The following is a 22,979-nucleotide window of genomic DNA, read 5'->3' on the forward strand; positions in this document are numbered from 1 at the left end:
GCTCCATTAACTACACAGGAAAGTCCTTCCCTATGCCAGCATCTATACAAAACTCTTCCTAGAGAAGTCTTATGGCACATACTTTTTTTCCTTAATAAGCAAATAATAGATCTTCCACAAGAATGCATTTGAAGGGAGTAAGAGATTATAAACACTTATTAATATTATTTTAGTAAAGATAAATATTATCTCTCAAATTATGTTCTATTAGCCTGGGTGGTATGTATATAAATATGCTCTAATGTTGTTGTAATTGTTATTGTTGTTGTTTTTGTTGTTTTGTCAAAAAAGTTTTAATTTTTTCCCCTGCAATTATTTCTATTGACCTGTAATAGTGCCTTGTATAATATACATTGGAATTTTACTGTGAATTTTTAAATATTGGGAATGGTTATCTCTGTAGATATCAGCCCACCAGCACAAGGAGTGGACCATAGACAAGTACAGAAAGAACTGGGAGATGTCATTGTTCGTCTCCATACTCCAGTTGTGTTGACTCCCACCACTGTTCAAGTCACATGGACGGTAAGTTTCAAAGGCAGTGTTAATGGCAGTTTCTTTTATTCCTTTACTAAAACAAATCAAAAAGGGGAAATGTGAATGAACACATAAATAGTAATGGAAACCCTCATCATTTAAATCAAGGTGGAATCAATGGTAAAAAAGAAAAATATTCAATAGAATGAAAGAGTAAAGATAGTTTGGTTGCAATAGAACTATAATGTGTTTCATCTTATTTTTTAAAGTTTTATTGAGATATAATTAGTATGTCAGAGTTGTACAACTCTGTTTTCCCAATATTAACAGAACTGCCCAATCATACTCAAAATATGACTAGAACATTTCATCATCTGAAAATAGAACTCTGTGTTCATTAGCAATGCTTTCTCCATTCCCCCTGCTTTAGCCCTCTGCAAGCACCAATCTACTCTCTGTCTCTGTCGATGTGCCTGTTGCTCTCATGTGAATGAAATCATGCAGTGTGTACTCTTTTGTGTCCTGCTTCTTTCACTCAGTGTCAGATTTTTGAGGTTCAACCATGTTGTAGCATATGTCTTAGTACTTTGTTCCTTTTTATTCCTGGATAGCATTCCATCACACAGATGTATCCCATACTCTGTTTATTCATCAGCTGATGCACCTTTCAGTTGTTTCCATTTATGGCTGCTCTGAAGGAGGGGCCATATACATTTGAGTACATGTTGACATATGTTTTCATTTCTCTTACTCTACCTAGGAATTGCGGAGTGAAATGGTAACTCCATAACATTTGGAAGAACTACCAAAATGTTTTCACAAGTGCTAATACCATTTTATGTTTCCACCAGTAATACTTGAAAGTTCCAGTTTCTTCCACATCCTCCCCCAATTCCCTCATAACTTCCTCAACACTCGTTATCTTCTATTTTATTATAACCATTCTACCACTAGAGTGTAAGTGGAATATCCTGTGAGTGGTTTCAATTTGCATTTCTTTAATGACTAATGATGTTATCCATGTTTTCATGTGCTTGAACATTTATATGTCTTCTTTAGAGAAATGTCTATTCAAATTCTTTGCTCATGTTTAAGTTGGGCTATTTGTCCTTATTTTAGACTTGTGTTTGTTATATACTGGATTCACCCACTTACCAGATATATGATGTGTAAATATTTTTTCTCAGTAAAGATCTTCTCTGTGGGTTAGGTTTTGACTTTCTTCATGGTGTCACACAAAAAATGTTAATTTGACCAAGTATCTTTCTGAATTTAAATAAATCATCTGTACATTCTTTTAGCTGAATCTCAAGTAGCAGCACCAAAACATGAATATGATTTTAGTAATGTGTCATATATAGTAAAAAAGTAATAGATTTTAAGAAACAAATTGATATGTTAGTATATACTAAGAATATTCAATTCCCTGCATTATTAAATGTCAACCTGTTTTGATCACTTAGTAGCCACTGCAGTGAAAACTACAAATAGAACATAAAAATAGCCACTTAGTCATATTAGAGAATACTAACATTTGTGTATATGTGTTTGTATCTATGTGGGTGTCTATGTTTTGAGAAGAACCAGATAATGTTCTTCCCTGTGCATATATATAGTTAGTGCCAACTCTTATTTATATCTAAGATTTCTCTATTACAACCTCTAAAAATCCAGAATATATCAGGCTGTTAGAAGAGTGGAACTTGTGATAGATCTTGTATATTGTAGAAGTAACGGACATTTGTGTTATAGATACTTATATTTTTTTACCTTAATTATAACATTAATTGGGAAGCCTTTATAATTTTGTCACTATTGTTATTGTTGCCATTTTGATGTAATAGAAGAATGACTAAGTAAGAAGAAGTTGGATTTTTACCTTCTGCTTTTAGAGTCCAAGTTTCTTTAGAGAAATAACCATTTATCAACTCCATCAACAAAGGAAGTTGAGAGTTATTTTTCATCAGTTTTTAATTACATTTGAAGTATAAAATACAATTAAAGAGAATTATTCCAGTGTTCCCTCAGTAATAAATCCATTGAATAAATACAACTCAACAAGTATTTTTGCGAGCCAGTTTTGTACTAGATCTGGAGAATTATATAAAAAGATACAAATCTACTTGAGAAAAACATGGAAATTCTTAATGGCCGTAGACAGGGGTAAGAGCCATAACAGACATATTTGGACCCTGTGGAAAGGTTTCAATCAAAGAAGAAGTGATTAACTCTATCCTCAGGCACCAGAAAAAGCATCCCCACTCATTTTCAACTATTTGGGGAAATATGAAAGCATTACCATATTAGAACAGGAAAACCAAAAATAACATTTAAGGCTGGTTAGTAAACTTCTATAATTTTATAAAAGGAAGCAACGTATTTGGGTTGAATGATATTCCCAATTTTCCACACCTGTAAAAATAGGATTAGAATTTATTTATTTAAAAAATTTTAATGTTTATTTATTTTTGAGAGACAACAACGGAGAACGAGCAGGGGAGGGGCAGAGAGAGAGAGGGAAACACAGAATCCAAAGCAGGCTCCAGGCTCTGACCTGTCCGCACAGAGTCCAATGCAGAGCCCAAACCCACAAACTGTGAGATCATGACTGAGCTGAAGTCAGAGGATTAACCAACTGAGCCCCCCAGACGCCCCATAGAATTTATTTACTTTGAATATATTTGTGTGTGTGTGTGTGTGTGTTTACTTTAAAGATAATCTGTAGACACATATATATTCAAAAGGTGTACCTTTTAATGGTGGCATTAATTTGGCATTAGGTCCTAGACAGGGCATTTTGTTACTTCTTAAACCAGATCACATGATCAAAATTTTGGCCTACGAGTACAAAAATCTGCTAATACTTCAACAAAAATAAGACTAAGCATACAATGATTAAGATTACATTGTTTCTGATTCCATTTTTAACATTATTTTGCATAGACTTATTCTGTTTTCTGCGTATAATGATTTCTATTCTGTTCCCGTGGAGGGAACATGATGACCTCATCGTTTTTCCAGTGGCACAGTAGGGGTATTATCTGGCATGCCTCTCCCATCTTTCTGTAACTTTGACCAAATATAAAACTAGCAAAGCCAACCAAATAGTTGTATTTTTAAAGCAGATTTTTCTTCAGTCTCAATTGAAAAAGTCTTCTCAGCTCTGTTGGGAGTTTTGAAAGGACCTCTTTTAAGCTGCTTCTAAATGTGGAAATTATTTGAGTAAGAATCAAAGTCATTATGTTTATGAAGTTACTCACTTTAAAAGTCACTGAGTTTAAAAGAATAAATCAAATTAGATCAAAATTGCAGGTCTGTAGTCTGGGAGTTCTTCCAGGAGAGGAACCTTGTCATATTCATCTCTGTATCCCACGAAGCTTGTCATTATTGGTTTGCATATCTTTTCTTCTCATGAGCTTGGCTTCTGTAGTCTGGCATTCGTGTTTTTCATTTTTGTTTTTTCATGGCAGAGCATCTATTACAAAATGCCTTTCCAATAACTGTCTGTTGAATGATCAGATCAGTTGTTTTCATACATTTTTATTTTTGTTTTAAAAAAGAAAGTGTTCAGTTATATCACAGGGTGTTGTTCTCCACAAATTTGTAGTTACACATAAGTATGTATCTGAGAGATAACTTTAGTGAAATAAAGTCAGACTGGGGGAGAGGCCAGTTGCTAATGAAATTAAAATCAAATATTTTATTTCCAGGTCATAGTTTCCATTGTTAAATGTATATGCTCCTTAATTTATTACACTGTTAGTATTTGAGTTACAGATGTGATATTAGAGAAGAGAAATATATTCCCCAACCTATGCGTTTACATTTGGAGGCCAGCGTTACCAAGGATAACCTTGAAGTTAACAGTAGTTAGCAATGGCTGCTTTCTAAAGATGACTGCTCTTATAATGAGGGTAGGCAAAAATGATAAGAAAATGAATGTTTCACACAGAAAATAGCAATAAATCTCTTATTTAATAAACAGTTGTTCTAGTGTGTGCGTGCACACATGTGTGTATGTGTGTTGTTTTCATTCAAGGACAAAAAGAACCACAGATCCTTTGCTCCTTAAATATCACAGATACTGAAATTGAAAGTGTGCATTGGCAAACTAGAATTTCAAGTCTCAGCTTAATCCAGGTCACTTAGCGGCTTAGCTCACAAAAGAAAATTCACTTTGAATTTTCAGATGACATGGATATTTTTTAATTGAAAAGATGGTGGTAAGCATCTCATTTAAACATTTTAATAGGCATGCTGATTTGAAGGTTACAAAGGGACCCCTTTTTTCCCTTTTTACCATATCCCTTACTTAACAAGGGTGTTTTGTCATTGTGCATCCCTACAACTTATAAAGTTTTTTAACTTATAATAATCACTTAACTGTATCTGGGCCCATGCAATATGAATATTATTTGAGCAAATTAAGAAAACTGAGGCTCAACTGGGCATTGTATGTAAGTGATGAATCATGGGAATCTATCCCTGAAGCCAAGAGCACACTGTATGTGCTGTATGTTAGCTAACTTGTCAATAAATTATATATATATGTATGTATATAATATACATAATTATATAACTTGTCAATATATTATATACATAATGTTATATATACATATATATATATATAACGGTTATCTCTAAAAATAGAAAGAAAAAAGAAAACTGAGCCTCAAAAAATTAAAAGGCTGCGTTGTAGCTCATTTGGGACCTTATGTCTATAAGGTGGAAATTTGCTTCAGCCTTTGACTTTTTCCTTAAGACAAAGCTTTTATATTCCTGTTTCAGAAAATACAATTTTTTTAAATTCTATAAACCCATGGCTTTGTGGCCAGACTCTGATTATAATCAACTCTAAAGAAAATCCTCCTTCTTATAAACAGAATTTTAATTAAATCAGTGTCAAGCATATGGTTTAACTTGAAAATGACCGCCTGTCAAAACGTGCTCTAAAAGTCAGTGGTGGAGAACACATATCCAGTAAAAATCCCACCTAGTTTTTTAAAGGTAATGTTCGGCATTTTCATTTTTGCTTCCACCTGTAACAACAAATTTTCTCCTGAAAAGAATGTATTGCAACTGCACAAACTCAAGGTAAACTATTCAATTATTAAGCAGGCCATCAGAATATGCTGGTTGAAGGCAGTGTACACTGAAGTGAGGAGACAATGTTATGTAGTAAACATTAGCTTCATAAAGTCCCTAAAACACTTAATTAATGAAAACCAAACATGGATAAAACCAATTTACCCTGATTTACAGACTCTCTTCATCTGGAAACAGCTGCTTAATGTTCTTCTTAAAAACACAGCTTGCTCCTTTCAGTATTAACAAGCTATTATTGTGAGTTATGTCTTTCTTTCAGTATATAAATTCACTTAAAGCAAATGCAGAGAAGTTTATAAAATGCCAGCGTAATGTTGTTTTAACATATGCTGCAAGGAAATTTTTAACATTGACAGTTTTGATTAAAGACATCTCTCTTTGGCTCTCATAAATTTAACGTTTTGCTTTTGAGTCGCCTTGCTTTGTAATGTCAGAACAACTTCTGCTCTTCAGAAATTATGCCGGTAGGCATGGATGCTGGCACAGTATGAGGGAGCAGGCATGAGGATTCAAAGGTCATGAGCTTTTGCATCAGGACTGGGCTAACCTTTTCTTGACATACCTCGTACAAGTGTAGCACTAATTCCAGAAAATGTGAGTGTTAGAAAACTGTCAGGTGGATGAAGGAATTCTTAGTTGTTAAGACTTAACTGGACACAGAAATGCATACACTCAGCCCACCAGCTTCATGGGCTCTCTAGCTGGGACATTCTAAATATAGAAAAATGTCCCCTTGTTCCACTAGATTTTGATGAAGGCTCTGTGTTTTTAAATTTTCTGCTTTCACTTAAAAATAATTTTTAAATGCTGCAACTAAAAAAGAAATGTTAGAAGTTAATACATAAGAGAATACCCTTTATTAATGTGTTAACGATTGGATAAAAGAATTTTTTTAATTTTTTAATGTTTTTTTAAATTTATTTTTGAGAGACACAGAGAGACAGTGTGAGCGGGGGAGAGTCAGAGAGAGAGGGAGACACAGAATCTGAAGACAGCCTTCATGCTCTGAGCTAGCTGTCAGCACAGAGCCTGACACAGGGCTCGTACCCATGTAACAGTGAGATCATGACCTGAGCCGAAGCCGGACATTTAACTGACTGAGCCACCCAGGCGCCCCAAGAAATTTTTAAGAAGTTGAAATAACCATTTTCATCATCACCTTCTCCTCAATTTTCCAGAAATGAGGTCCTTCCGTCTCTTCTCCATTAAATTTTACACTTTATTTGACAGTGAAATATGTCAAGTTAAAGGCTTTTTAGAATAATGCTATTAAACTATAATATATGGAAAATTAATTGAAGAGAGTGCTGATAGTTATTTTTAAATCAAGTGATTCTTGCAAAAAGAGGCAAGACATTAGAAAATGTTTAAAAAGATAAAAATCCTCTTTTCCCTGAAAAATGAAACAATGGTAAAACTCCAATAGAGATTATTTAATAAATGTATAAAAAGAACATGCTTTATTTGTACCTTGCATTTTTAATGTATTCAGTTTGCATGTAATTATTACGAGTGAACAATAAAGCTTTTTCAAATTTTTATTTAATACAAGTTTTCAGAGTCAGAATTTCAAATTCTTGTTCAAAACAACTGCTTATCCTCTGTACTTTTAAGTGAATGAAAGGATCAACAAAGTTGTCAAATGGTGCCAATAGTGGGGCTATTGAAAGAGCCAGAAACTGGCAAATTAATTAAAGTATTTCATTCAATATTTGATACTGGTTATAAGTTTTTCACATGCCTTTTTTTTAGTATATTTATTTTGAAAGAGAGGGAGAGGAAGCACAAACAGAAGAGGGGCAGAGAAAGAGAGGGAGAGGGAATCTATCAAGATTCTACACTTGTCATCAGAGCCCAGTGTAGGGCTCGAACCCACAAACTGTGAGATCATGACCTGAGCCAAAATCGAGAGTCAGTCACTCAACTGACAGCCACTCAGACACTCCTTCATATTTCTTTAAAACAAATGCTCTAGCTTCACAATTCTTAGTCTTCTCATACACTTCCTCCAGCCATAGGAATTTTTGTTTCTTTCTTTGCTTTAGAGTGAGAGAGCATGCATGCATGTGAACAGGCAGAGAGAGAGAAAGAAAGAATCTTAAGCAGGCTCCACACGTAGCATGGAGTCTTATGCAGGGCTCTAACCCACCACCCTGGAGTCATATCCTGACCTAAAATTAAGAGTTGTATGCTAAACCTACTGAGCCACCCAGGCAGCCCATTATTGGAATTTTATACATGCTATTTCTACACTTCTTCCTCAGGAATAAATGATTCTAATTTCCTTTCAGATCCCAGCATTTGCTCTGTCTCAGGGACATCCTTTCTCCCCTTTCTGATTCTGTCAACGTCCTCTCTTCCCCAGGTTTTCTTAGATCCTTGACCATCTCATTTGTGACATTTGTTTATGTGTATTAGTTATAAATATAGCTTGACCATTAACTTGATTAGTAGGAGTTCAAGAGATGTTTTGAGTGAGTGAAGACACTAGTGAATGGACAAAAGATAAGAACAGAAATATCTGAGAAGCGGCACATTACATATCCAGTCATAAAAATGGGAACTGTTGAATATAGGAAGAGAATGGACAGATGAGAAATGAAGCTAGACCAATCAGCAGGTCTGGGCCTTATCAGACCTTTGTGCTACTTTAAGGAATTTGAATTAATTAAGTAGATGTCTTAGCTACTATGGAGTTTTTTAAACGAGAGAGAGAGAGAGAGGTGTTCCACTCTTCGTTTTGGAAATAATCACATAAGGGCAATGTGGACTCAGAACTGGAATTGGATATAGGAAGCAGGGAGGTAAATTACAAAGCAATGGTGTCACCCAGATGCGAGCTGATAAACGCTGACATAGGGACAAGAGAAATCGGTGGATTCGCTGTCATGTCTGAAATATTTCCATTTGGTTTCAAAAAGTTTTATGCAATGCTTTTCAGGTTGACCGCCAGCCCCAGTTTATTCAAGGCTATCGCGTGATGTACCGTCAGACTCCAGGCCTGCAGGCGACGTCAGCGTGGCAGAACGTGGATGCCAAAGTCCCAACTGAGAGAAGCGCTGTCTTAGTCAACCTGAAAAAGGGGGTGACTTACGAAATTAAAGTTCGCCCATATTTTAACGAGTTCCAAGGAATGGACAGTGAATCTAAAATAGTTCGTACTACTGAAGAAGGTCAGTTTTCACATTTCTAACAAAAGACAAACTTCAAACATAATGCAGCCAATTTCTGTTGAAGTTCTAATCTATCACCTACCTGAGAAGAATAGCAAGAGAGGATATAAAAAGGGAAGTCAGGAAGTGCTATGTTCTCCTTTTTCTGAGAATCTCCTTCAATCAAGAAATTTTTTAAAAATGATATTTGAGCAACATGAATTTTTCTTCAGTGAACATTTGCTCCAAAGTTTGCCAATACACTGGAATTTGATTACGATATTTTCCCATATTGTTTTTTTTTTTTTTTAACATGGATTGAGTTCATTGGGCTTCATTAAAGGACAGGCTACGGGAAACTCAAGAACACAGGGTATTCATTGTCACTCTCCCTTTTTTTTTTTTTTCGATGTGCTAGAGCATGACATTGCTTTATTTTTATAGTTTCCTTCCCTGTGAGCTCTTCCAGTTTGATTCATAATTTCTAATTCAAAAGGCCACTTGCATGTTTGCAATAGCATTCTTATTAGTGACTTTCCCTCCTCTCCCTCATTTAGAAATTGTCTTGCACACAAATACTTTAATGTTTTTTATTTTATTTTTGAGAGACAGAGACAGCATGAGCAGGGGAGGGTCAGAGAGACAGAGACATAGAATCCAAAATAGGCTCCAGGCTCTGAGCTAGCTGTCAGCACAGAGCCCAACATGAGGCTTGAACCCACAAACTGTGAGATCATAAGCTAAAGCCGGACGCTCAACTGACTGATCTACCCAGGCGCCCCACACACAAATACTTCAAAGTCAATCTGTGATGGACATGAAATTAATGTAGCTTTGAGCCAGTCACTTACCAGTGTCCCCTTCATTAAACTAGAGGCTCATCATAAATGGTACTATCAAAGAACAAAAAATCAGATGTCAAGTGTAACAAATCCCCCCTTTTCTGCTTTGCTACTAATTTTATGTACACAGCTTTGTAAAAAAGACATGTTGTTATAAATCAACATGAGCGCAATCTTAAGAAAATGTATAAATTGCTTATGCTAATGTAGATGTTTATATCTGACAAAAGAGCTGTTAAGTTACACATATCTTATAATCAGCATCCTAGTGAAAACATTATGTTCACCTTGGTTTACAATGTCAAACACTGATGGGAGCAGCAGTACATATCTTAAAGATACCATTAAGCTACCTTTAGGATATGTAAAGACAAAAGTCCTAAATATTAATAATATCTTCATCCACCATTATAATTTACTTATGTTGAAAATGCATATTACTCATGAATGGAGTGGGTGAATTTATAGAGAACGCTATAGTTGAAGCATACTTCCACAAATGAGTTTCACCGCAGTGAGACCTTTCCTCTCTATCAGACATTTGCCACCAATCGGTATGCGTTCATTTCCGATGCAAGCAGCCTTCAGAAGGTAAAAAAAAACGGGAACTCCTCTGGTCTGCACGTGGGAATGACGAGCAGTGACTTGGGCTGTCCTACATCGATAGAAAGAAAGTGAACCTTGGAGTAACTGACCTGTCAGGAAAGCGGCATGGTGTTCTCTCTAAGTCAGAAGCAAGGCAAATGAGAAACCAGTTTTCAAAAGTGTTATTTTTCCGTGAAACACAAAACCGGTGAACATGTGGTTGGATTTCTATCACCGTGCCCTATTTTGGAGCAATATTATCATATAGAGGAATAAAAAGAGTGGTATTGTGCTACCATATCTGAGTTTATCCCATATCTTGATGCAAATATAGTCAGACCTCAGTGATCGATTTACTAAACGTGGGGGACTTTATCGATAGACTTTTAAAATATCTTTCGCCATTCAGTTGTACATATGTTCAAAGGACTAAACTATTTAGAGTTATGAGAACATAGATCATTTTACATAAAACTCCTTTAATGACACAAAAATCTTTGAATTTTGTTTGAAATGCTATTTCATTTTGTTTTTCCTACTCAGTGATTTACTGAAAATTGATCAATTTTCCTGTAAAATTAGTGTTTTTCATATAGACTGGAGAGCAGATGCTATAGTCTAAAATCAGAATATTTTCTCACTCATCTTTTCTTAGTATGATTATAATTAGTTATAGGCGAAACCATAAAGGATGAGAACTGTAGGAAATTCAAATCTATCCATTTCACATTTGACCCAACATGAACTGTTTTCATTTATAACTTCAGAATGTCTTACCCATCAATATAAATTAAATTTTAAATCTTAAATTATGAGTCAATGTACTTTAAGTCAATTATTTTTCTCGATATGAAAAAAAGTATTTTTTCTTGTGTTGGTAAAATGTATTGCTGTGTTTCTATTTTTATTTATTAAACACAAAATAAAACAAAACAAAGAGATTGTCATTAATGACACCACTCAGAGAAAACGTTTGATGAAAATTTGAGGAAAACATCCTCTAAAAATACTTTTGAAAGGGGTGGTTTTTTCCCAGAAAGAGAGCCTATGGGAATCAAAAGAACCAAAGTACTAGAGCCAGGCGTACCTGGGTTCAAATTCTGCCTTGGTATTGACTTAGACAAGTCTCTTGCAGTACCCTTCTTTTTTCCTTTTTCAGATAAGAGTTGTTTTTACTTTTTGAGGTTAGTGTGATAATTAAATATTACACTTAGCTTAGCGCTGGGCATACGGAAATCACTCATTAGAATGTAAGTTGTTAAATTTATTATTGAGCACATATTAGCACAGCTGTTGTATTTACTTTAAGTCTATGCATTCTATTTAAAAGACATTAAGAAGAAAGAAAAGCTGTCCCTGTTGAACACTACATGCAAATTCAGAACTGCTACATGCGAATCCATAGGTCTAGAAACCAGACTTCATGCTCTTATCTTCATATTCTATAAGCTGTATTAATGCACATCAAGACTTACAGTTTGTGTTTATTCTAATTACTTCCTCTGCAGCCCCAAGTGCCCCTCCACAATCTGTCACTGTGCTGACAGTTGGAAGCCACAATAGCACAAGTATTAGTGTTTCCTGGGATCCTCCTCCTCCGGACCATCAGAATGGAATTATCCAAGAATACAAGGTAGGGCCTGAGCGAAGAAGGAAGACTCACAGAGACGTTTCCCAAAGAAGTCTCTGTGTCACATGCATGGAGCATATCTCCAAGGCACTCATGTTGAGCCTGTGTGTAACGTAATTTCTATATCTTTGTATGACAGGTAAAGAAACAAATGCATAAGGTGTTAGAACCGACCTCCAAGACACAGATAACACAAACTCACTTGTGAGTTGTCACAAGTTAACCGTAACAATGGAGTGTTTGGTTTTGGGTTTTTGGTTCTTTGTGTGCCATGATTTCAGAACCTGAAAGATTTAGAGAGATTGGGTACCAGAGTACGTAGTGAAAATCTCCTTCCAGAAACTTCCTGTATCATTGTTACTAAATTTCTTTGTAATGGGCCTTAGCAGGGATAGTTTTAAACTGTGGTCTCATAAAAAGGTGCTTCCAAAATTTAGAAAGTTGGAGGGCGGGCCAGTGATAGGAGGGTGGGCATCACCAGCTCCTACTCTTAAGCTCTGCTTTTATCAATTTATTGAGATTCTGTAAAATATGTCACTTGAAGAAGGGGAGCCATTGAAAAAACAAATTATGAAAAAAAGACTTACAAAAAATAGTTTATTATCTCATTTTTTGACTGATAAATTTGTTGCTGTTTAGAAACAGTATATATCCATTGTTTTCTTGCCATCATTTGATGTTTAAGAGACAGAAGATGTCTAACTTTGAGAAATAAGATTCTGATTAGCTGTGATATGATTAGAACACACACGACAGTAAAACACCTCATTAAACCTTATAAAAATTCAAAACTATGATTTTTGCTATTAATAAATATTTATGGAAATCTGAAAATTAACATGCTAGATAGATCTATTAGAATAGAAAACTAGACACCCCACCTCACCCCAAAAGTTTATCACTGTTATGTAAAATGAAGCTGAATAATTGCACTGAAAGCATTGCAGATGCTATTTTCAATAACAAAAAAATAAATTCAAAATAGAATTTTCTTATGTGAAAGTTTAACTTACTGAAACAAGCAATGTACAGAAGCATTTACCCTAAAGTTATTTCCATAACTTTATAACAAAATGATATACAAGAATAAGTTTTACAATAGCATAATTATAAGTATTATATATATGAAGTTTCACAAGGATTGCAAACAAGGTTTACAAGGGCACATTGTTTTAAGAGCAAAGAATGATCTATTCTTCTGTGTGTGTGTGTGTGTGTGTGTGTGTGTGTGTGTGTGTTTTAAAGAAGTTAAGGTTATATCTGTGTATTATTTGGAACTAAATTTAAGTAAAATTCTATTTACTCAAATCCTGATTTTGATTGTAACATGATCATTTTTGTCCTAAGTTGTAAACTTTCTCACTCTATGAAAATGCCTTATTTTTGGTAATAAAGTGTGTATTTTGGTAAGGCCTAAATATTCCTACATTCATAATTTAGATATCATTGTGTAAATTAAAGAAATATACAGCTCACAGGAATTATTTTAAGTAAAAAGTCTCAGGAATTTACCTGTTTCAGAAACAAACCATGTATGTTTCCCACTTATTTATCTATAGGTACAATATGAAATGTATGTGTTATGAGTACAAATATCTATTCCCAGTGTAATTCTTTCTGCAATGCATTTGACAGTAACAAATCTCCATATCACGGAAAACAGTGTGCATTAAAATGTGATTCTAACTTGTGGAAAAAGTCTAGGTTCTCTCACATCAGTGTTTAAAGACTTGTCACCACTTCGTTCTCATGCATGTGTATGTGTGTGCGTACATATGTTTTGATCAATATTAAGATTTATTACTGTCAATGTAAATACTGGCTTTAATTTCATCTCAGTCAATACTTATAACTTAGGTCAATTAATCTTGTTAACTACTTCTGGGTAAATTAATATTTTCTTAAATAAAATATAAATTACTTAGATATGCACCTATATACCTTGGATATTACAACTCATGATCACCATATTTTAATAGATTATATGCATAATAAATCTTGATAAATAAATTAAGCAGAGGAGTTTATGTTTTTTAATCCATACCCGGAGGCTGTTTGCAACCACAGACCACTTTCTAGAAGTGTTAAGGGAATTGCTGTGTGATGAGCATTCAGTGGTTATTGTAAGATATAAAGGAACATAACGTAGTTTTAGCTTCCCTTATTGTTCTTCCTTTTTTTATTGTTCTTTTTCTAATACACACACACACACACACACATAAACTGCAAAATTAGGCTCTTGAAAATGTCATTTGCAAATACTTCTATAAGCCTATAGAATAGATTGGCTCCTACTGAAAAAATATTTCATCAACTTAACAGAAAGGATAATTTTGTATTCTTTTGTTATTCACTTTACATTTCTATAGATCTGGTGTCTGGGGAATGAAACACGATTCCATATCAACAAAACTGTGGATGCAGCCATTCGATCTGTGATAATTGGTGGATTATTCCCAGGTATTCAGTACCGGGTAGAGGTTGCAGCTAGTACCAGTGCAGGGATTGGAGTAAAAAGTGAGCCGCAGCCAATAATAATTGGTAAGTACCAATGTGCATGGCCTGTGCTTTAAGGTTAGTCATCTGGTAACAAGGTAGATTTTTTAAATCTATATCCTAACAGTGGATATGCAGCAGTGATTGAGAAGGTGAACTCACCATATAGGCAAGTAGGTTGACTGACGAGGGTTTCTTCTAAAAATAATTAGCAATTTCTTGTCCTCTTAAGATTCCCACAAACTTCTTTAAATTATTATCACTAAGTCTTTAAATGCTGAAAGTTAGTTTAAAAATAATTTTCAACCAGTAATGTCATTAGTAATTTTGATGCCATTGAAATATAGTAGGAAATGAGGCAGTTACTGAAAAAAGTGCATTATGTTTCAAATCTGTATACTTCCATTTAGCCAGAAATAGTCAAAAGTTAATCAGAAACAGGCCAAAAGAAACTTTATAATCCAAATATATTATCCCAATGAAGGAATCCCTATTTGTTTTTAAGTTTACTTGTTTACTTTGAGAAAGAGAGAATGAGAGAGCAGAGGAGGCAGAGAGAGAAGGAGACAGGGAGTTCCAAGCAGGCTCTGCACTGTGAGCGCAGAGCCCGATGCAGGGTTCGAACATACAAACCCTGAGATCATGACCTGAGCTGAAATCAAGAGTCAGATGCTTGACCCATGAAGCCACCCAGGTGCTCCAAGAAGAAATGCCTATCAAATCAACTATCATCATTACAAAAAATTGTTCCCTAGTAGCATTGATAATGTTTGCCTGTTCTTGAAATATATGTAAGTGGAATCAGACAAAATATAATACTTTGTGTCTAGCTTTCACTAAACAATGTGTTTTGAGATTTACTCAGGTATGTATTATGAAATTCATATGTGTTATTTCTGAGCCATCTTCAATCTGGTGAATATATCATATTTTGTTTCTCTGCTTTTCTCTTGAGAAAATGAACATTCTCCTGTAGGTCTTTTTGAGAACATATGTTTTTATTTCCTTGAGAGAAACATTTAGAAGTGGATTTCTGGGTAATAGGATTGATATAGTTTATAAGAAGCTGCAAAGACTTTTTCATATTGTTGTATAATTTTATACTCTCATTAACAAAGAATATGCCTTTCCTTTTTCTACATCTACATTATTTGATGTTGCCAGGCCATAATTTTAGCCTTTCTAATGAGTGTAAAAGACCATCTTGCTGTTGTTTTAACCTCAATATTCTTTGATAGCTAGTGATGTTGAACAATTTTACATGTGTCTATTGGCCATTTGCGTATTTTCTTATGTAAAATTTCCAAATCTTTGCCTTTTTAAGATTGTATTGCCTGTCTTTTTACTGGATATAAGAATTTATACTCTGGATACAAATTCTTTGTCATATATTTGTATTGCAAATATTTTCTCCTGGTCTATGGATTCCTTATTTATTTTCTTAATAATGTCTTTTGATCAGCACATTTTTAAATTTTAATGAACTACAATTTATAATATTTTTCTTTTATGTGTGGTGCTTTTTAAGAAATTGTGTCTTACCTACAGATAGCAAAGGTATTTTCTTATATTTTCTTCTAGCAGCTTTATATTTTTAGTTCTTATGCTTACATCTATAATTCACCTTAAAATAATTGCATGTGGTTAGAGGTTTGAGGCTTATGTATTTTAATAAGTATGTCAACACATGTCCTATTAAACTTTCCCTATTTGAATTTTATTATTATTATATTTGTAAAGTGTCCTTTTCTAACTGTTCTGAATTATATATAAACAATTTTATATATTGCCCTGTTATCTTTCGACCTTTTTCACTTCACTTATTTTAATAGTTGTGACATATTTTTCTGTATGTATTCAAACACTGTCCTCTCTCTTTTCTTATTTATTTTACTATGGTAAATTCTATTGTATGGTTTGAAAGGTGAATAAATCTTGCACTTATTTCTGGGTTAAATCCCACATGGTGAAAAATATATTATGTTTTTTTACAGATATTACTAGATCTAATTGCTAACATCTGGTAAAAAAAGTTGTGTCTATGTTCATGAGGGATATTGATCAATAGATTCCTTTCTTCTAATATCATTGTCAGGTTTTAGAATCAGAAGGTTAGCTTTATAAAAGGCATTGGGAAGTATTCCTTTCTTTGCTGTAGTCTGTAAGAGGTTTTGTAGGCCTTTAATTATTTCTTCCTTAAATACTTTGTAGAAATCAATGATAATATCTATGCCTAGAGATTTCTTCGTGTATTCAATTTATATTTATGAATTTATATTTATTTAGAATTTTTCTTAGTTCTGTGTTGTCTGTGATAAACGGGTATTTGTTTTTGCCGTAAGTTCATTTGTCTAAGCCATCTAAGTTGTTAAATGTATTATCATAGGCTTATTGGCAAAACCTCTTTACTTATAATACGCTTAATTGCAATGATTTCAGATGTTTAGTAGTGTCGTCTCCTTTATTCTTAAATGCTAAGAATTTGTGTTCTTTTTCTTTCTCTCTTTTTCCTCCCCCGCTTTTTTTTTTGCTCCCTCTCCTTCAATTTCAAGCAGCCTTGATACGGATTTATGAATGTAATTAATCTTTTAAAAGTAGAAATTTTGACTTTGCTATTTATATTTGTTTTATTTATTTTCTTTCTAATAAATTTCTGCTCTTTTTTAATCTACTTACTTTTATGTTGCTTCTTAAGATAGATATTTATATCAATAATTTGGACCTTTATTCTTTTCTAATATGAATACATAAAGTTATACATTTCTCACTAAGAAATGTTCAGCTGAATCTTACGCATTTTGAGGTGTTATGTTTTCATTTATCATAATGTTGAAAATACTTTACACTTCCCCTAAGGATTTCTTTTACACTGTAGAGGTTATTTGGAAGTGTATCATTATATTTCCAAATGTTTTGGGATTTTCCAGATAGGTTTTTCTTTCTGATTTATAATTTAATTCCATTGGGGTCAGGAATGTGTGTTGTATGAATTTAGCCTTTAATTATGGAAAATAATTTTATGAACCAGCAATTGGTTTTAATGAGTGCTCCATGTGCATTTGAAAAGTATGTATATATTTCTGTTCTGCAGTGGAATGTTCTACAAATGTCATGTCAAATTAGTTGGTAGTATTATTCAGGTCTTTACTGATTTTCTGCCTATTGATTCTTTAAATGAGAAAGGAGTCTGGAAATTTATTATAATTAAAGATTTGTATATTTCTCCATTCCACGTATAAGTTTTTGTTTTTGCTACTCCTTTTAAGTGAATACATTTTAGGATTATTATATCTTATTAATAACTTACCCTTTATCATAATGGAATGCCCCACTTTATAAGACAGTGAGATTCTTTTTCTTGAAATTGACTCTGTCTAATATTAGTATAGCTACATAACTGTTTGCATGGTTTGTTTTCTTTTCCCATCCTTTTACAGAGAAACTGTACATTTCTGCTATTTAAATTGTGTGTTAACTCTTTTTTTAAATGCAATATGACAGTCTTGGAGCACCTGGCTGGCTTAGTCAGTTAAGCATCCAACTTCAGCTCAGGTCATGAACTCATAGTTGATGAGTTCAAGCCCTGCATCAGGCTCTGTGCTGACAGCTAAGAGCCTGGATACTGCTTCAGATTCTGTGTCTTCCTCTCTCTTTGCCCCTCCCCTGCTCGTGCTCTGGCTTTCTCTCTCAAAAATAAACCTTTAATTTTTTTTTATTTAACTATGACAGTCTTTGCCTCTTAATTGGAGTGCTTAGGCTATTATCTTTAATGCAATTAGTGATGTGTTTTGGCTTAGAATTACCATCTTGCTATTTGTTTTCTACCTAACTCTATTCCTATTCCTAATTTCCTGATTTCTTTTGGATGAATTAAATAATTTTCTATATTATATTTTTTATCTACTATTGCATTCTTAGGTATAACATTTTTAATAGTGGTTACTCTAGGATTTGACTATAAGGATATAAAAAATATAATTCCATTTCCCTTGCTCTCAATATTTTTCCTATTATTATAATTTTACTCTTACACATGTATTAAACACCAATATACAAACTAAGTTATTATTATTTGCTTTGCTTTACATCAGTATCTTTATGTAATTTAAAACTAAGGAAAATATTTTATGTTACTCATTCATTTTTTATGTTAGCCAATTTTTTTCAGATATTTTGTTCCATAAATTCAATTTCCTCAGTGTCCTTGAATTCCTCTATTTTTTTTAACTCAGGAGTGCTGTTTAGCCACAACTGGGCTCCCCTTCACTGAATCACATTGTAGTATTATCTTCAGATCAAAAGCTATGAGAATAATATGGTCTCCCCTGTTTATTTCCCTTTTTTCACAATGCTTCCAATTTGTTTTATATATTTTGCCAAGTGTTCTACTTATTTATGGTAGGGTCACATGTCCCATACCTGTTATTTCCTTATGGGAAGAAATAGAAGTATCCGGTGAATTACTAATTTTATATAATACACTTTTGTGTGCTAGAATTTCCATTTGTTTTCTTTTACATTTTCCATTCCCCATGTATTCATTCATTCTGACTCTATTTATTAATTTAAGTTCATGAACAAATTGTAATTGCCACTTTAAAGTCCTGGTCTCCTAATTTCAACATGTGCATCGTCTTAGGGTCTGTTTCAATTTATTACCTTTTCTCTTAACCTTTGGTCATAGTTTTCCGGTTGTTTGTGTCTTTCTTTTTTTCTTTCTTTTTTTTTTTGCTGTTTTTATTTTGCTTGTTTTTCCATGGTTAGTAGTTATATTTTACTGTATACTAGATACTGCAGATGCATAGCATAAAATTTTGTGATATTCTTAAGAATGTTGGGTTTTGTTTTAAAGTAAGTTATGTTACTGGCTGATCATTTTAATCCTGTGGTGGCTTGAATTTTACATGTGTTAGTATAGGACTGCTGATATTTGACCTGAATCTCAAGCAAAATTTCAGCATGATATGTACTTCTAAGTCATGGCTCACAAGAGGGTTCTGTGAAAAGCCTAATATGTTTATCTGTTTTCCCAACTTGATGAAATTGGAGGTTTGAATACAATCTTCTCTGCAGTGGACATCAGCTGAAAGTCTGTTCAGCCTTATCAGCTTTCTAGCTTTTGATTTTCACCAGATTCTTGGAATCTTGATTCTGCATGCAGTTAAGAGTTAACCTTAGATGGGAGGGACAGGGCACATGGGGATTTGGTAACATCTTTCTTCTGTGACTGTTTCACATGGCTTCCCATGAAAATTTTCAGTCACTCTCTCATCTCAGAATACTGTCTTCTGACACCTCAGACCAGTAAAATTGAAGATTTCAGCTTGGATTCTAGCTGCCCAGCACTGTGGAGATTGAAATCTTTAAGAGGGAAAGGAAGCCTCAAAAGTGCAGATTTCCCCTAGAAAAGTTCTCTGCTTTCAAGAGACAAATCCTTTCAGTTCTTTCTGCTTTCATTTAGTTATTAGTATCTTTAATTTAAAAAAAATACTCTTCCTAGAGTTTGCATATTTTAAGAATACTTGCTCAGAGTTTTATACTATAGAATGTACTGGGGGAACCAGGATGGTTAAATTGGTTAAGCTTCCAACTTTTGCTCAGGTCAGGATCTCGTAGGTGGTGAGTTCAAGCCCCTTTTCAGGTTCTCTGCTGTCAGCATAAAGCCCACTTTAAATCCTCTGTGTCCCCTCTCTCTGTCCCTCCCTTGCTCTCTCTCTCTCAAAAATCACATTAAAAATAAAAAAGAATATGCCAGGTCCATTATTTTCTGTTTGTTTTATTTTTGAAATGATACACACAGGGTACACTGCCAATTTGTGGTAAATTGTGTCTTATTACAAAATATTTATTGAATATAAAGAGATTTAATATTCAGTCATATTGTTGATTTTTTATATTCTCTAAGTTTTTGTTCGTTTATATATTAAAGGCATTAAAGAGAAAAGTTATAGTATTAATGTTCCTTTAAATTGCCTTCCCTTTCTTAATTAGTCATACAGACTGAATTAATTTCTTAACCTGAGGGGAACCTACAGTCTTGCCCTACTGAGATTTTCTAAAATAAATTGGAATAAGAGAGAAATACAGGTACACCCAAAAGGATTTAACTGACATATATATAGTGTGTATGTGTATTATATATATAGTGTGTGTGTTTTATACATATGTATATAATTTAGAAGTAAGCCATTAATTTTACTCTGAAAAAAAGTTTATGAAACATCTTTAAAAAGCATTGTTTTCTGAGAACCACTAAGTAAACAAATTTCACTTGCATACGTGAAATATAATATTTCTAATTCAAAGATTATCAAGGTTCTATATTTTTCTTTTCTGTTTATCCTATTACCTTTATTAATAAGTAAAATTCTCAAGCAAGGGAAGGGTTTTCTTTTTATATTTTTGTAGGACTGCTGGTGTTGTTGTTTATATTTGGGGGATTTATTACACTTGGAATCAAGTAAAACATTACAAGAATACCTTCTAACCAAGCTCTCCTGTCATGTCAGTTAGGAATTTAACAATTGTATAGTAACTTTAAAAAAGAAAACTAATTTAGAGTATTTTAAATAAAAAAGAAAATTTTCTTAAATCCCTATCATTTTAAAAAGACTAAGTGTGTTCAAATGTATAATTCGTACCTTTTGGGTGTTTTTAGTGTATCAGATAACTGTTTCCAAATTTTCTATGAAAAAATAATGCAATCAATAATATCTCTAACTTCTGTTTAAGCACCAAGAATATGCAATACTCAAGATGTAATCAAATAGAATTAAAAGTAAATACATGCACTCACACATAAAAACACACACACATGCACACCCACATTCACGATTCAATGCAGAAAAGGCTATTTGTCCTCAAAAGATTTATTTCTTTTTGATATCTACTGTTGTACTGAAGAAGCCTTTAATTGTTTCTTTAATTACTCCAGCACATCTACCTTAACATCTTGTCTGATAACCTTATCTACACAACTGTTATTCCTTAGTTAAAAAGTGATTTAGTGATGGCTAATCTCTTTTCTCTGTTTCAATCTGTGCTTTCGCTATTGTCTATTCAGTACTAGACACAGAACTCAAAGTGATTCAAGCTCTACCTCATTTCCACTTCGCTTTAATTAAATCATGTATTGGCATTTGATGTAATTTATGGCTGATAATTTTAGATTTGTCTCATGCCAGACTACGTACTGTTTCATCTATTTCTTCTCAGTTTAGTTTTTATTCCAGAAAGTTCCATTAAGGGAATATTAATTAAAATATTGTATAGATATAAAAATAGCCTTACACAAGTTTAAAAGCAAAATTGTTCCTTTGTCTGTATTTTCCACTGGTGAGAGGACTTTTACCTCTAAGTGTCGATAGTTTTATACCGTTGCACTTACACAGAGAGAAATGCAACCACATATATTTATTTTTGTAAGCATCAAAGAGTATGCCATGTAACACATTGACTTCCCAGTAATCTTGTTTAATAATATAGCTATTTTTTCTTTAACCATTTGGACATTTAATGCTTACCTTACATAGTTGGTAATAATATGTGGAACGGCTGCAAACTTTCACAGTAATAGGTACAATCGAATCTGATGTGTCTAATTAATTTTTAGTCCCACAAATTAGTTTTGTTCTTCATTACTCTCCAATGGGAGGAAGACATTACATTTCATTATATTTTTTGTCTGCAAGAACAATGGAGCGTTACAGGTCACACGCATCCCTTGTCTATGCTCTAATTAGTCCAACTGACAACATTGTTTCAAAAATACCATAAGCATAAGAAATAGTAATAAACCTTGGGTAAAAAATATATAATACACTATATCAAATATGATATGTTATGTACCTTTTACACAAAGGAAAGACAAATTTTCTTTTCACTTGGTCTATAAGGTGTTTGTTCTCTTTCTTAATGACCAGATATGTGTATGTCTTATATTGAAAGTACGAGCTCAGTTTAAATACGTATTTTAAGATGTTTATAATTGAAAGTGAATGAATGAGCAGGGGAGGGCAGAGAGAGAGAGAGAGAGACAGAGGATCCAATGTGGGCTCTCTGCTCTCAGCACGGCCTGAACTCATGAACCATGAGATTATGACCTGAGCTGAAGTCAGATGCTTAACCAATTGAGCCACCCAGGTACCCCTTTAAATACATTTTTACCTAAGTTTTTATATATATAATAATTAAGGGCAGATACTTTGGAAAAATTAACCAAATTTATTACGGAAGTGAATCTGGATTTTACATCTGGAATTCACAACAAAAAACATTTCAGTAATGGAATATAAGTATGTATAAGAAAAATACTGGCAACTATAACAAATAAGCCTACATACTAATTGGCTGAAAAAAATAAAGGTTGTTTGTTTTTTCTTATTCATAACCCAGTCTAGTATGGATTAGCAGACTGGATGGGGCTTCTACTCCACACAGTTATTCAGGAAATTTCAATCCTTCAGATTAATAACTATGCCATCTCTTAGGGGAGGGGGTTAGAATCCTCCAAAGATTCCTTCTTTCTATTTAACATTAGGAAAGAGAGAGAATGTCAAGTCTTGTCACAGTAGTGTATGGGTCAGATCTGGAAGTAGTATGCATAACTTGTGCCCATGCGGTATTGGCCAATAACTCAGTCACTTTGTTGCACTTCAACTACAAGTGAGTCTGGGAAATGTAGGCTAATTG

General features: G+C 33.5%; 1 protein-coding gene across 1 annotated transcript in view; it reads left to right on the forward strand.

The window, feature by feature from the left end:
• Positions 1-22,979, forward strand: part of ROBO2 (roundabout guidance receptor 2) — a 591,892-nt gene that overhangs the window by 499,430 nt on the left and 69,483 nt on the right. The window contains exons 14-17 of the mRNA XM_029939142.1: positions 404-525; positions 8,525-8,756; positions 11,671-11,795; positions 14,162-14,333. Coding sequence (XP_029795002.1) covers positions 404-525; positions 8,525-8,756; positions 11,671-11,795; positions 14,162-14,333 — 651 coding nt within the window. The remainder of the gene's footprint in view (positions 1-403; positions 526-8,524; positions 8,757-11,670; positions 11,796-14,161; positions 14,334-22,979) is intronic.

Source organism: Suricata suricatta, chromosome 5, assembly GCF_006229205.1.
Source record: "Suricata suricatta isolate VVHF042 chromosome 5, meerkat_22Aug2017_6uvM2_HiC, whole genome shotgun sequence".
In the NCBI taxonomy this organism is placed as follows: domain Eukaryota; kingdom Metazoa; phylum Chordata; class Mammalia; order Carnivora; family Herpestidae; genus Suricata; species Suricata suricatta.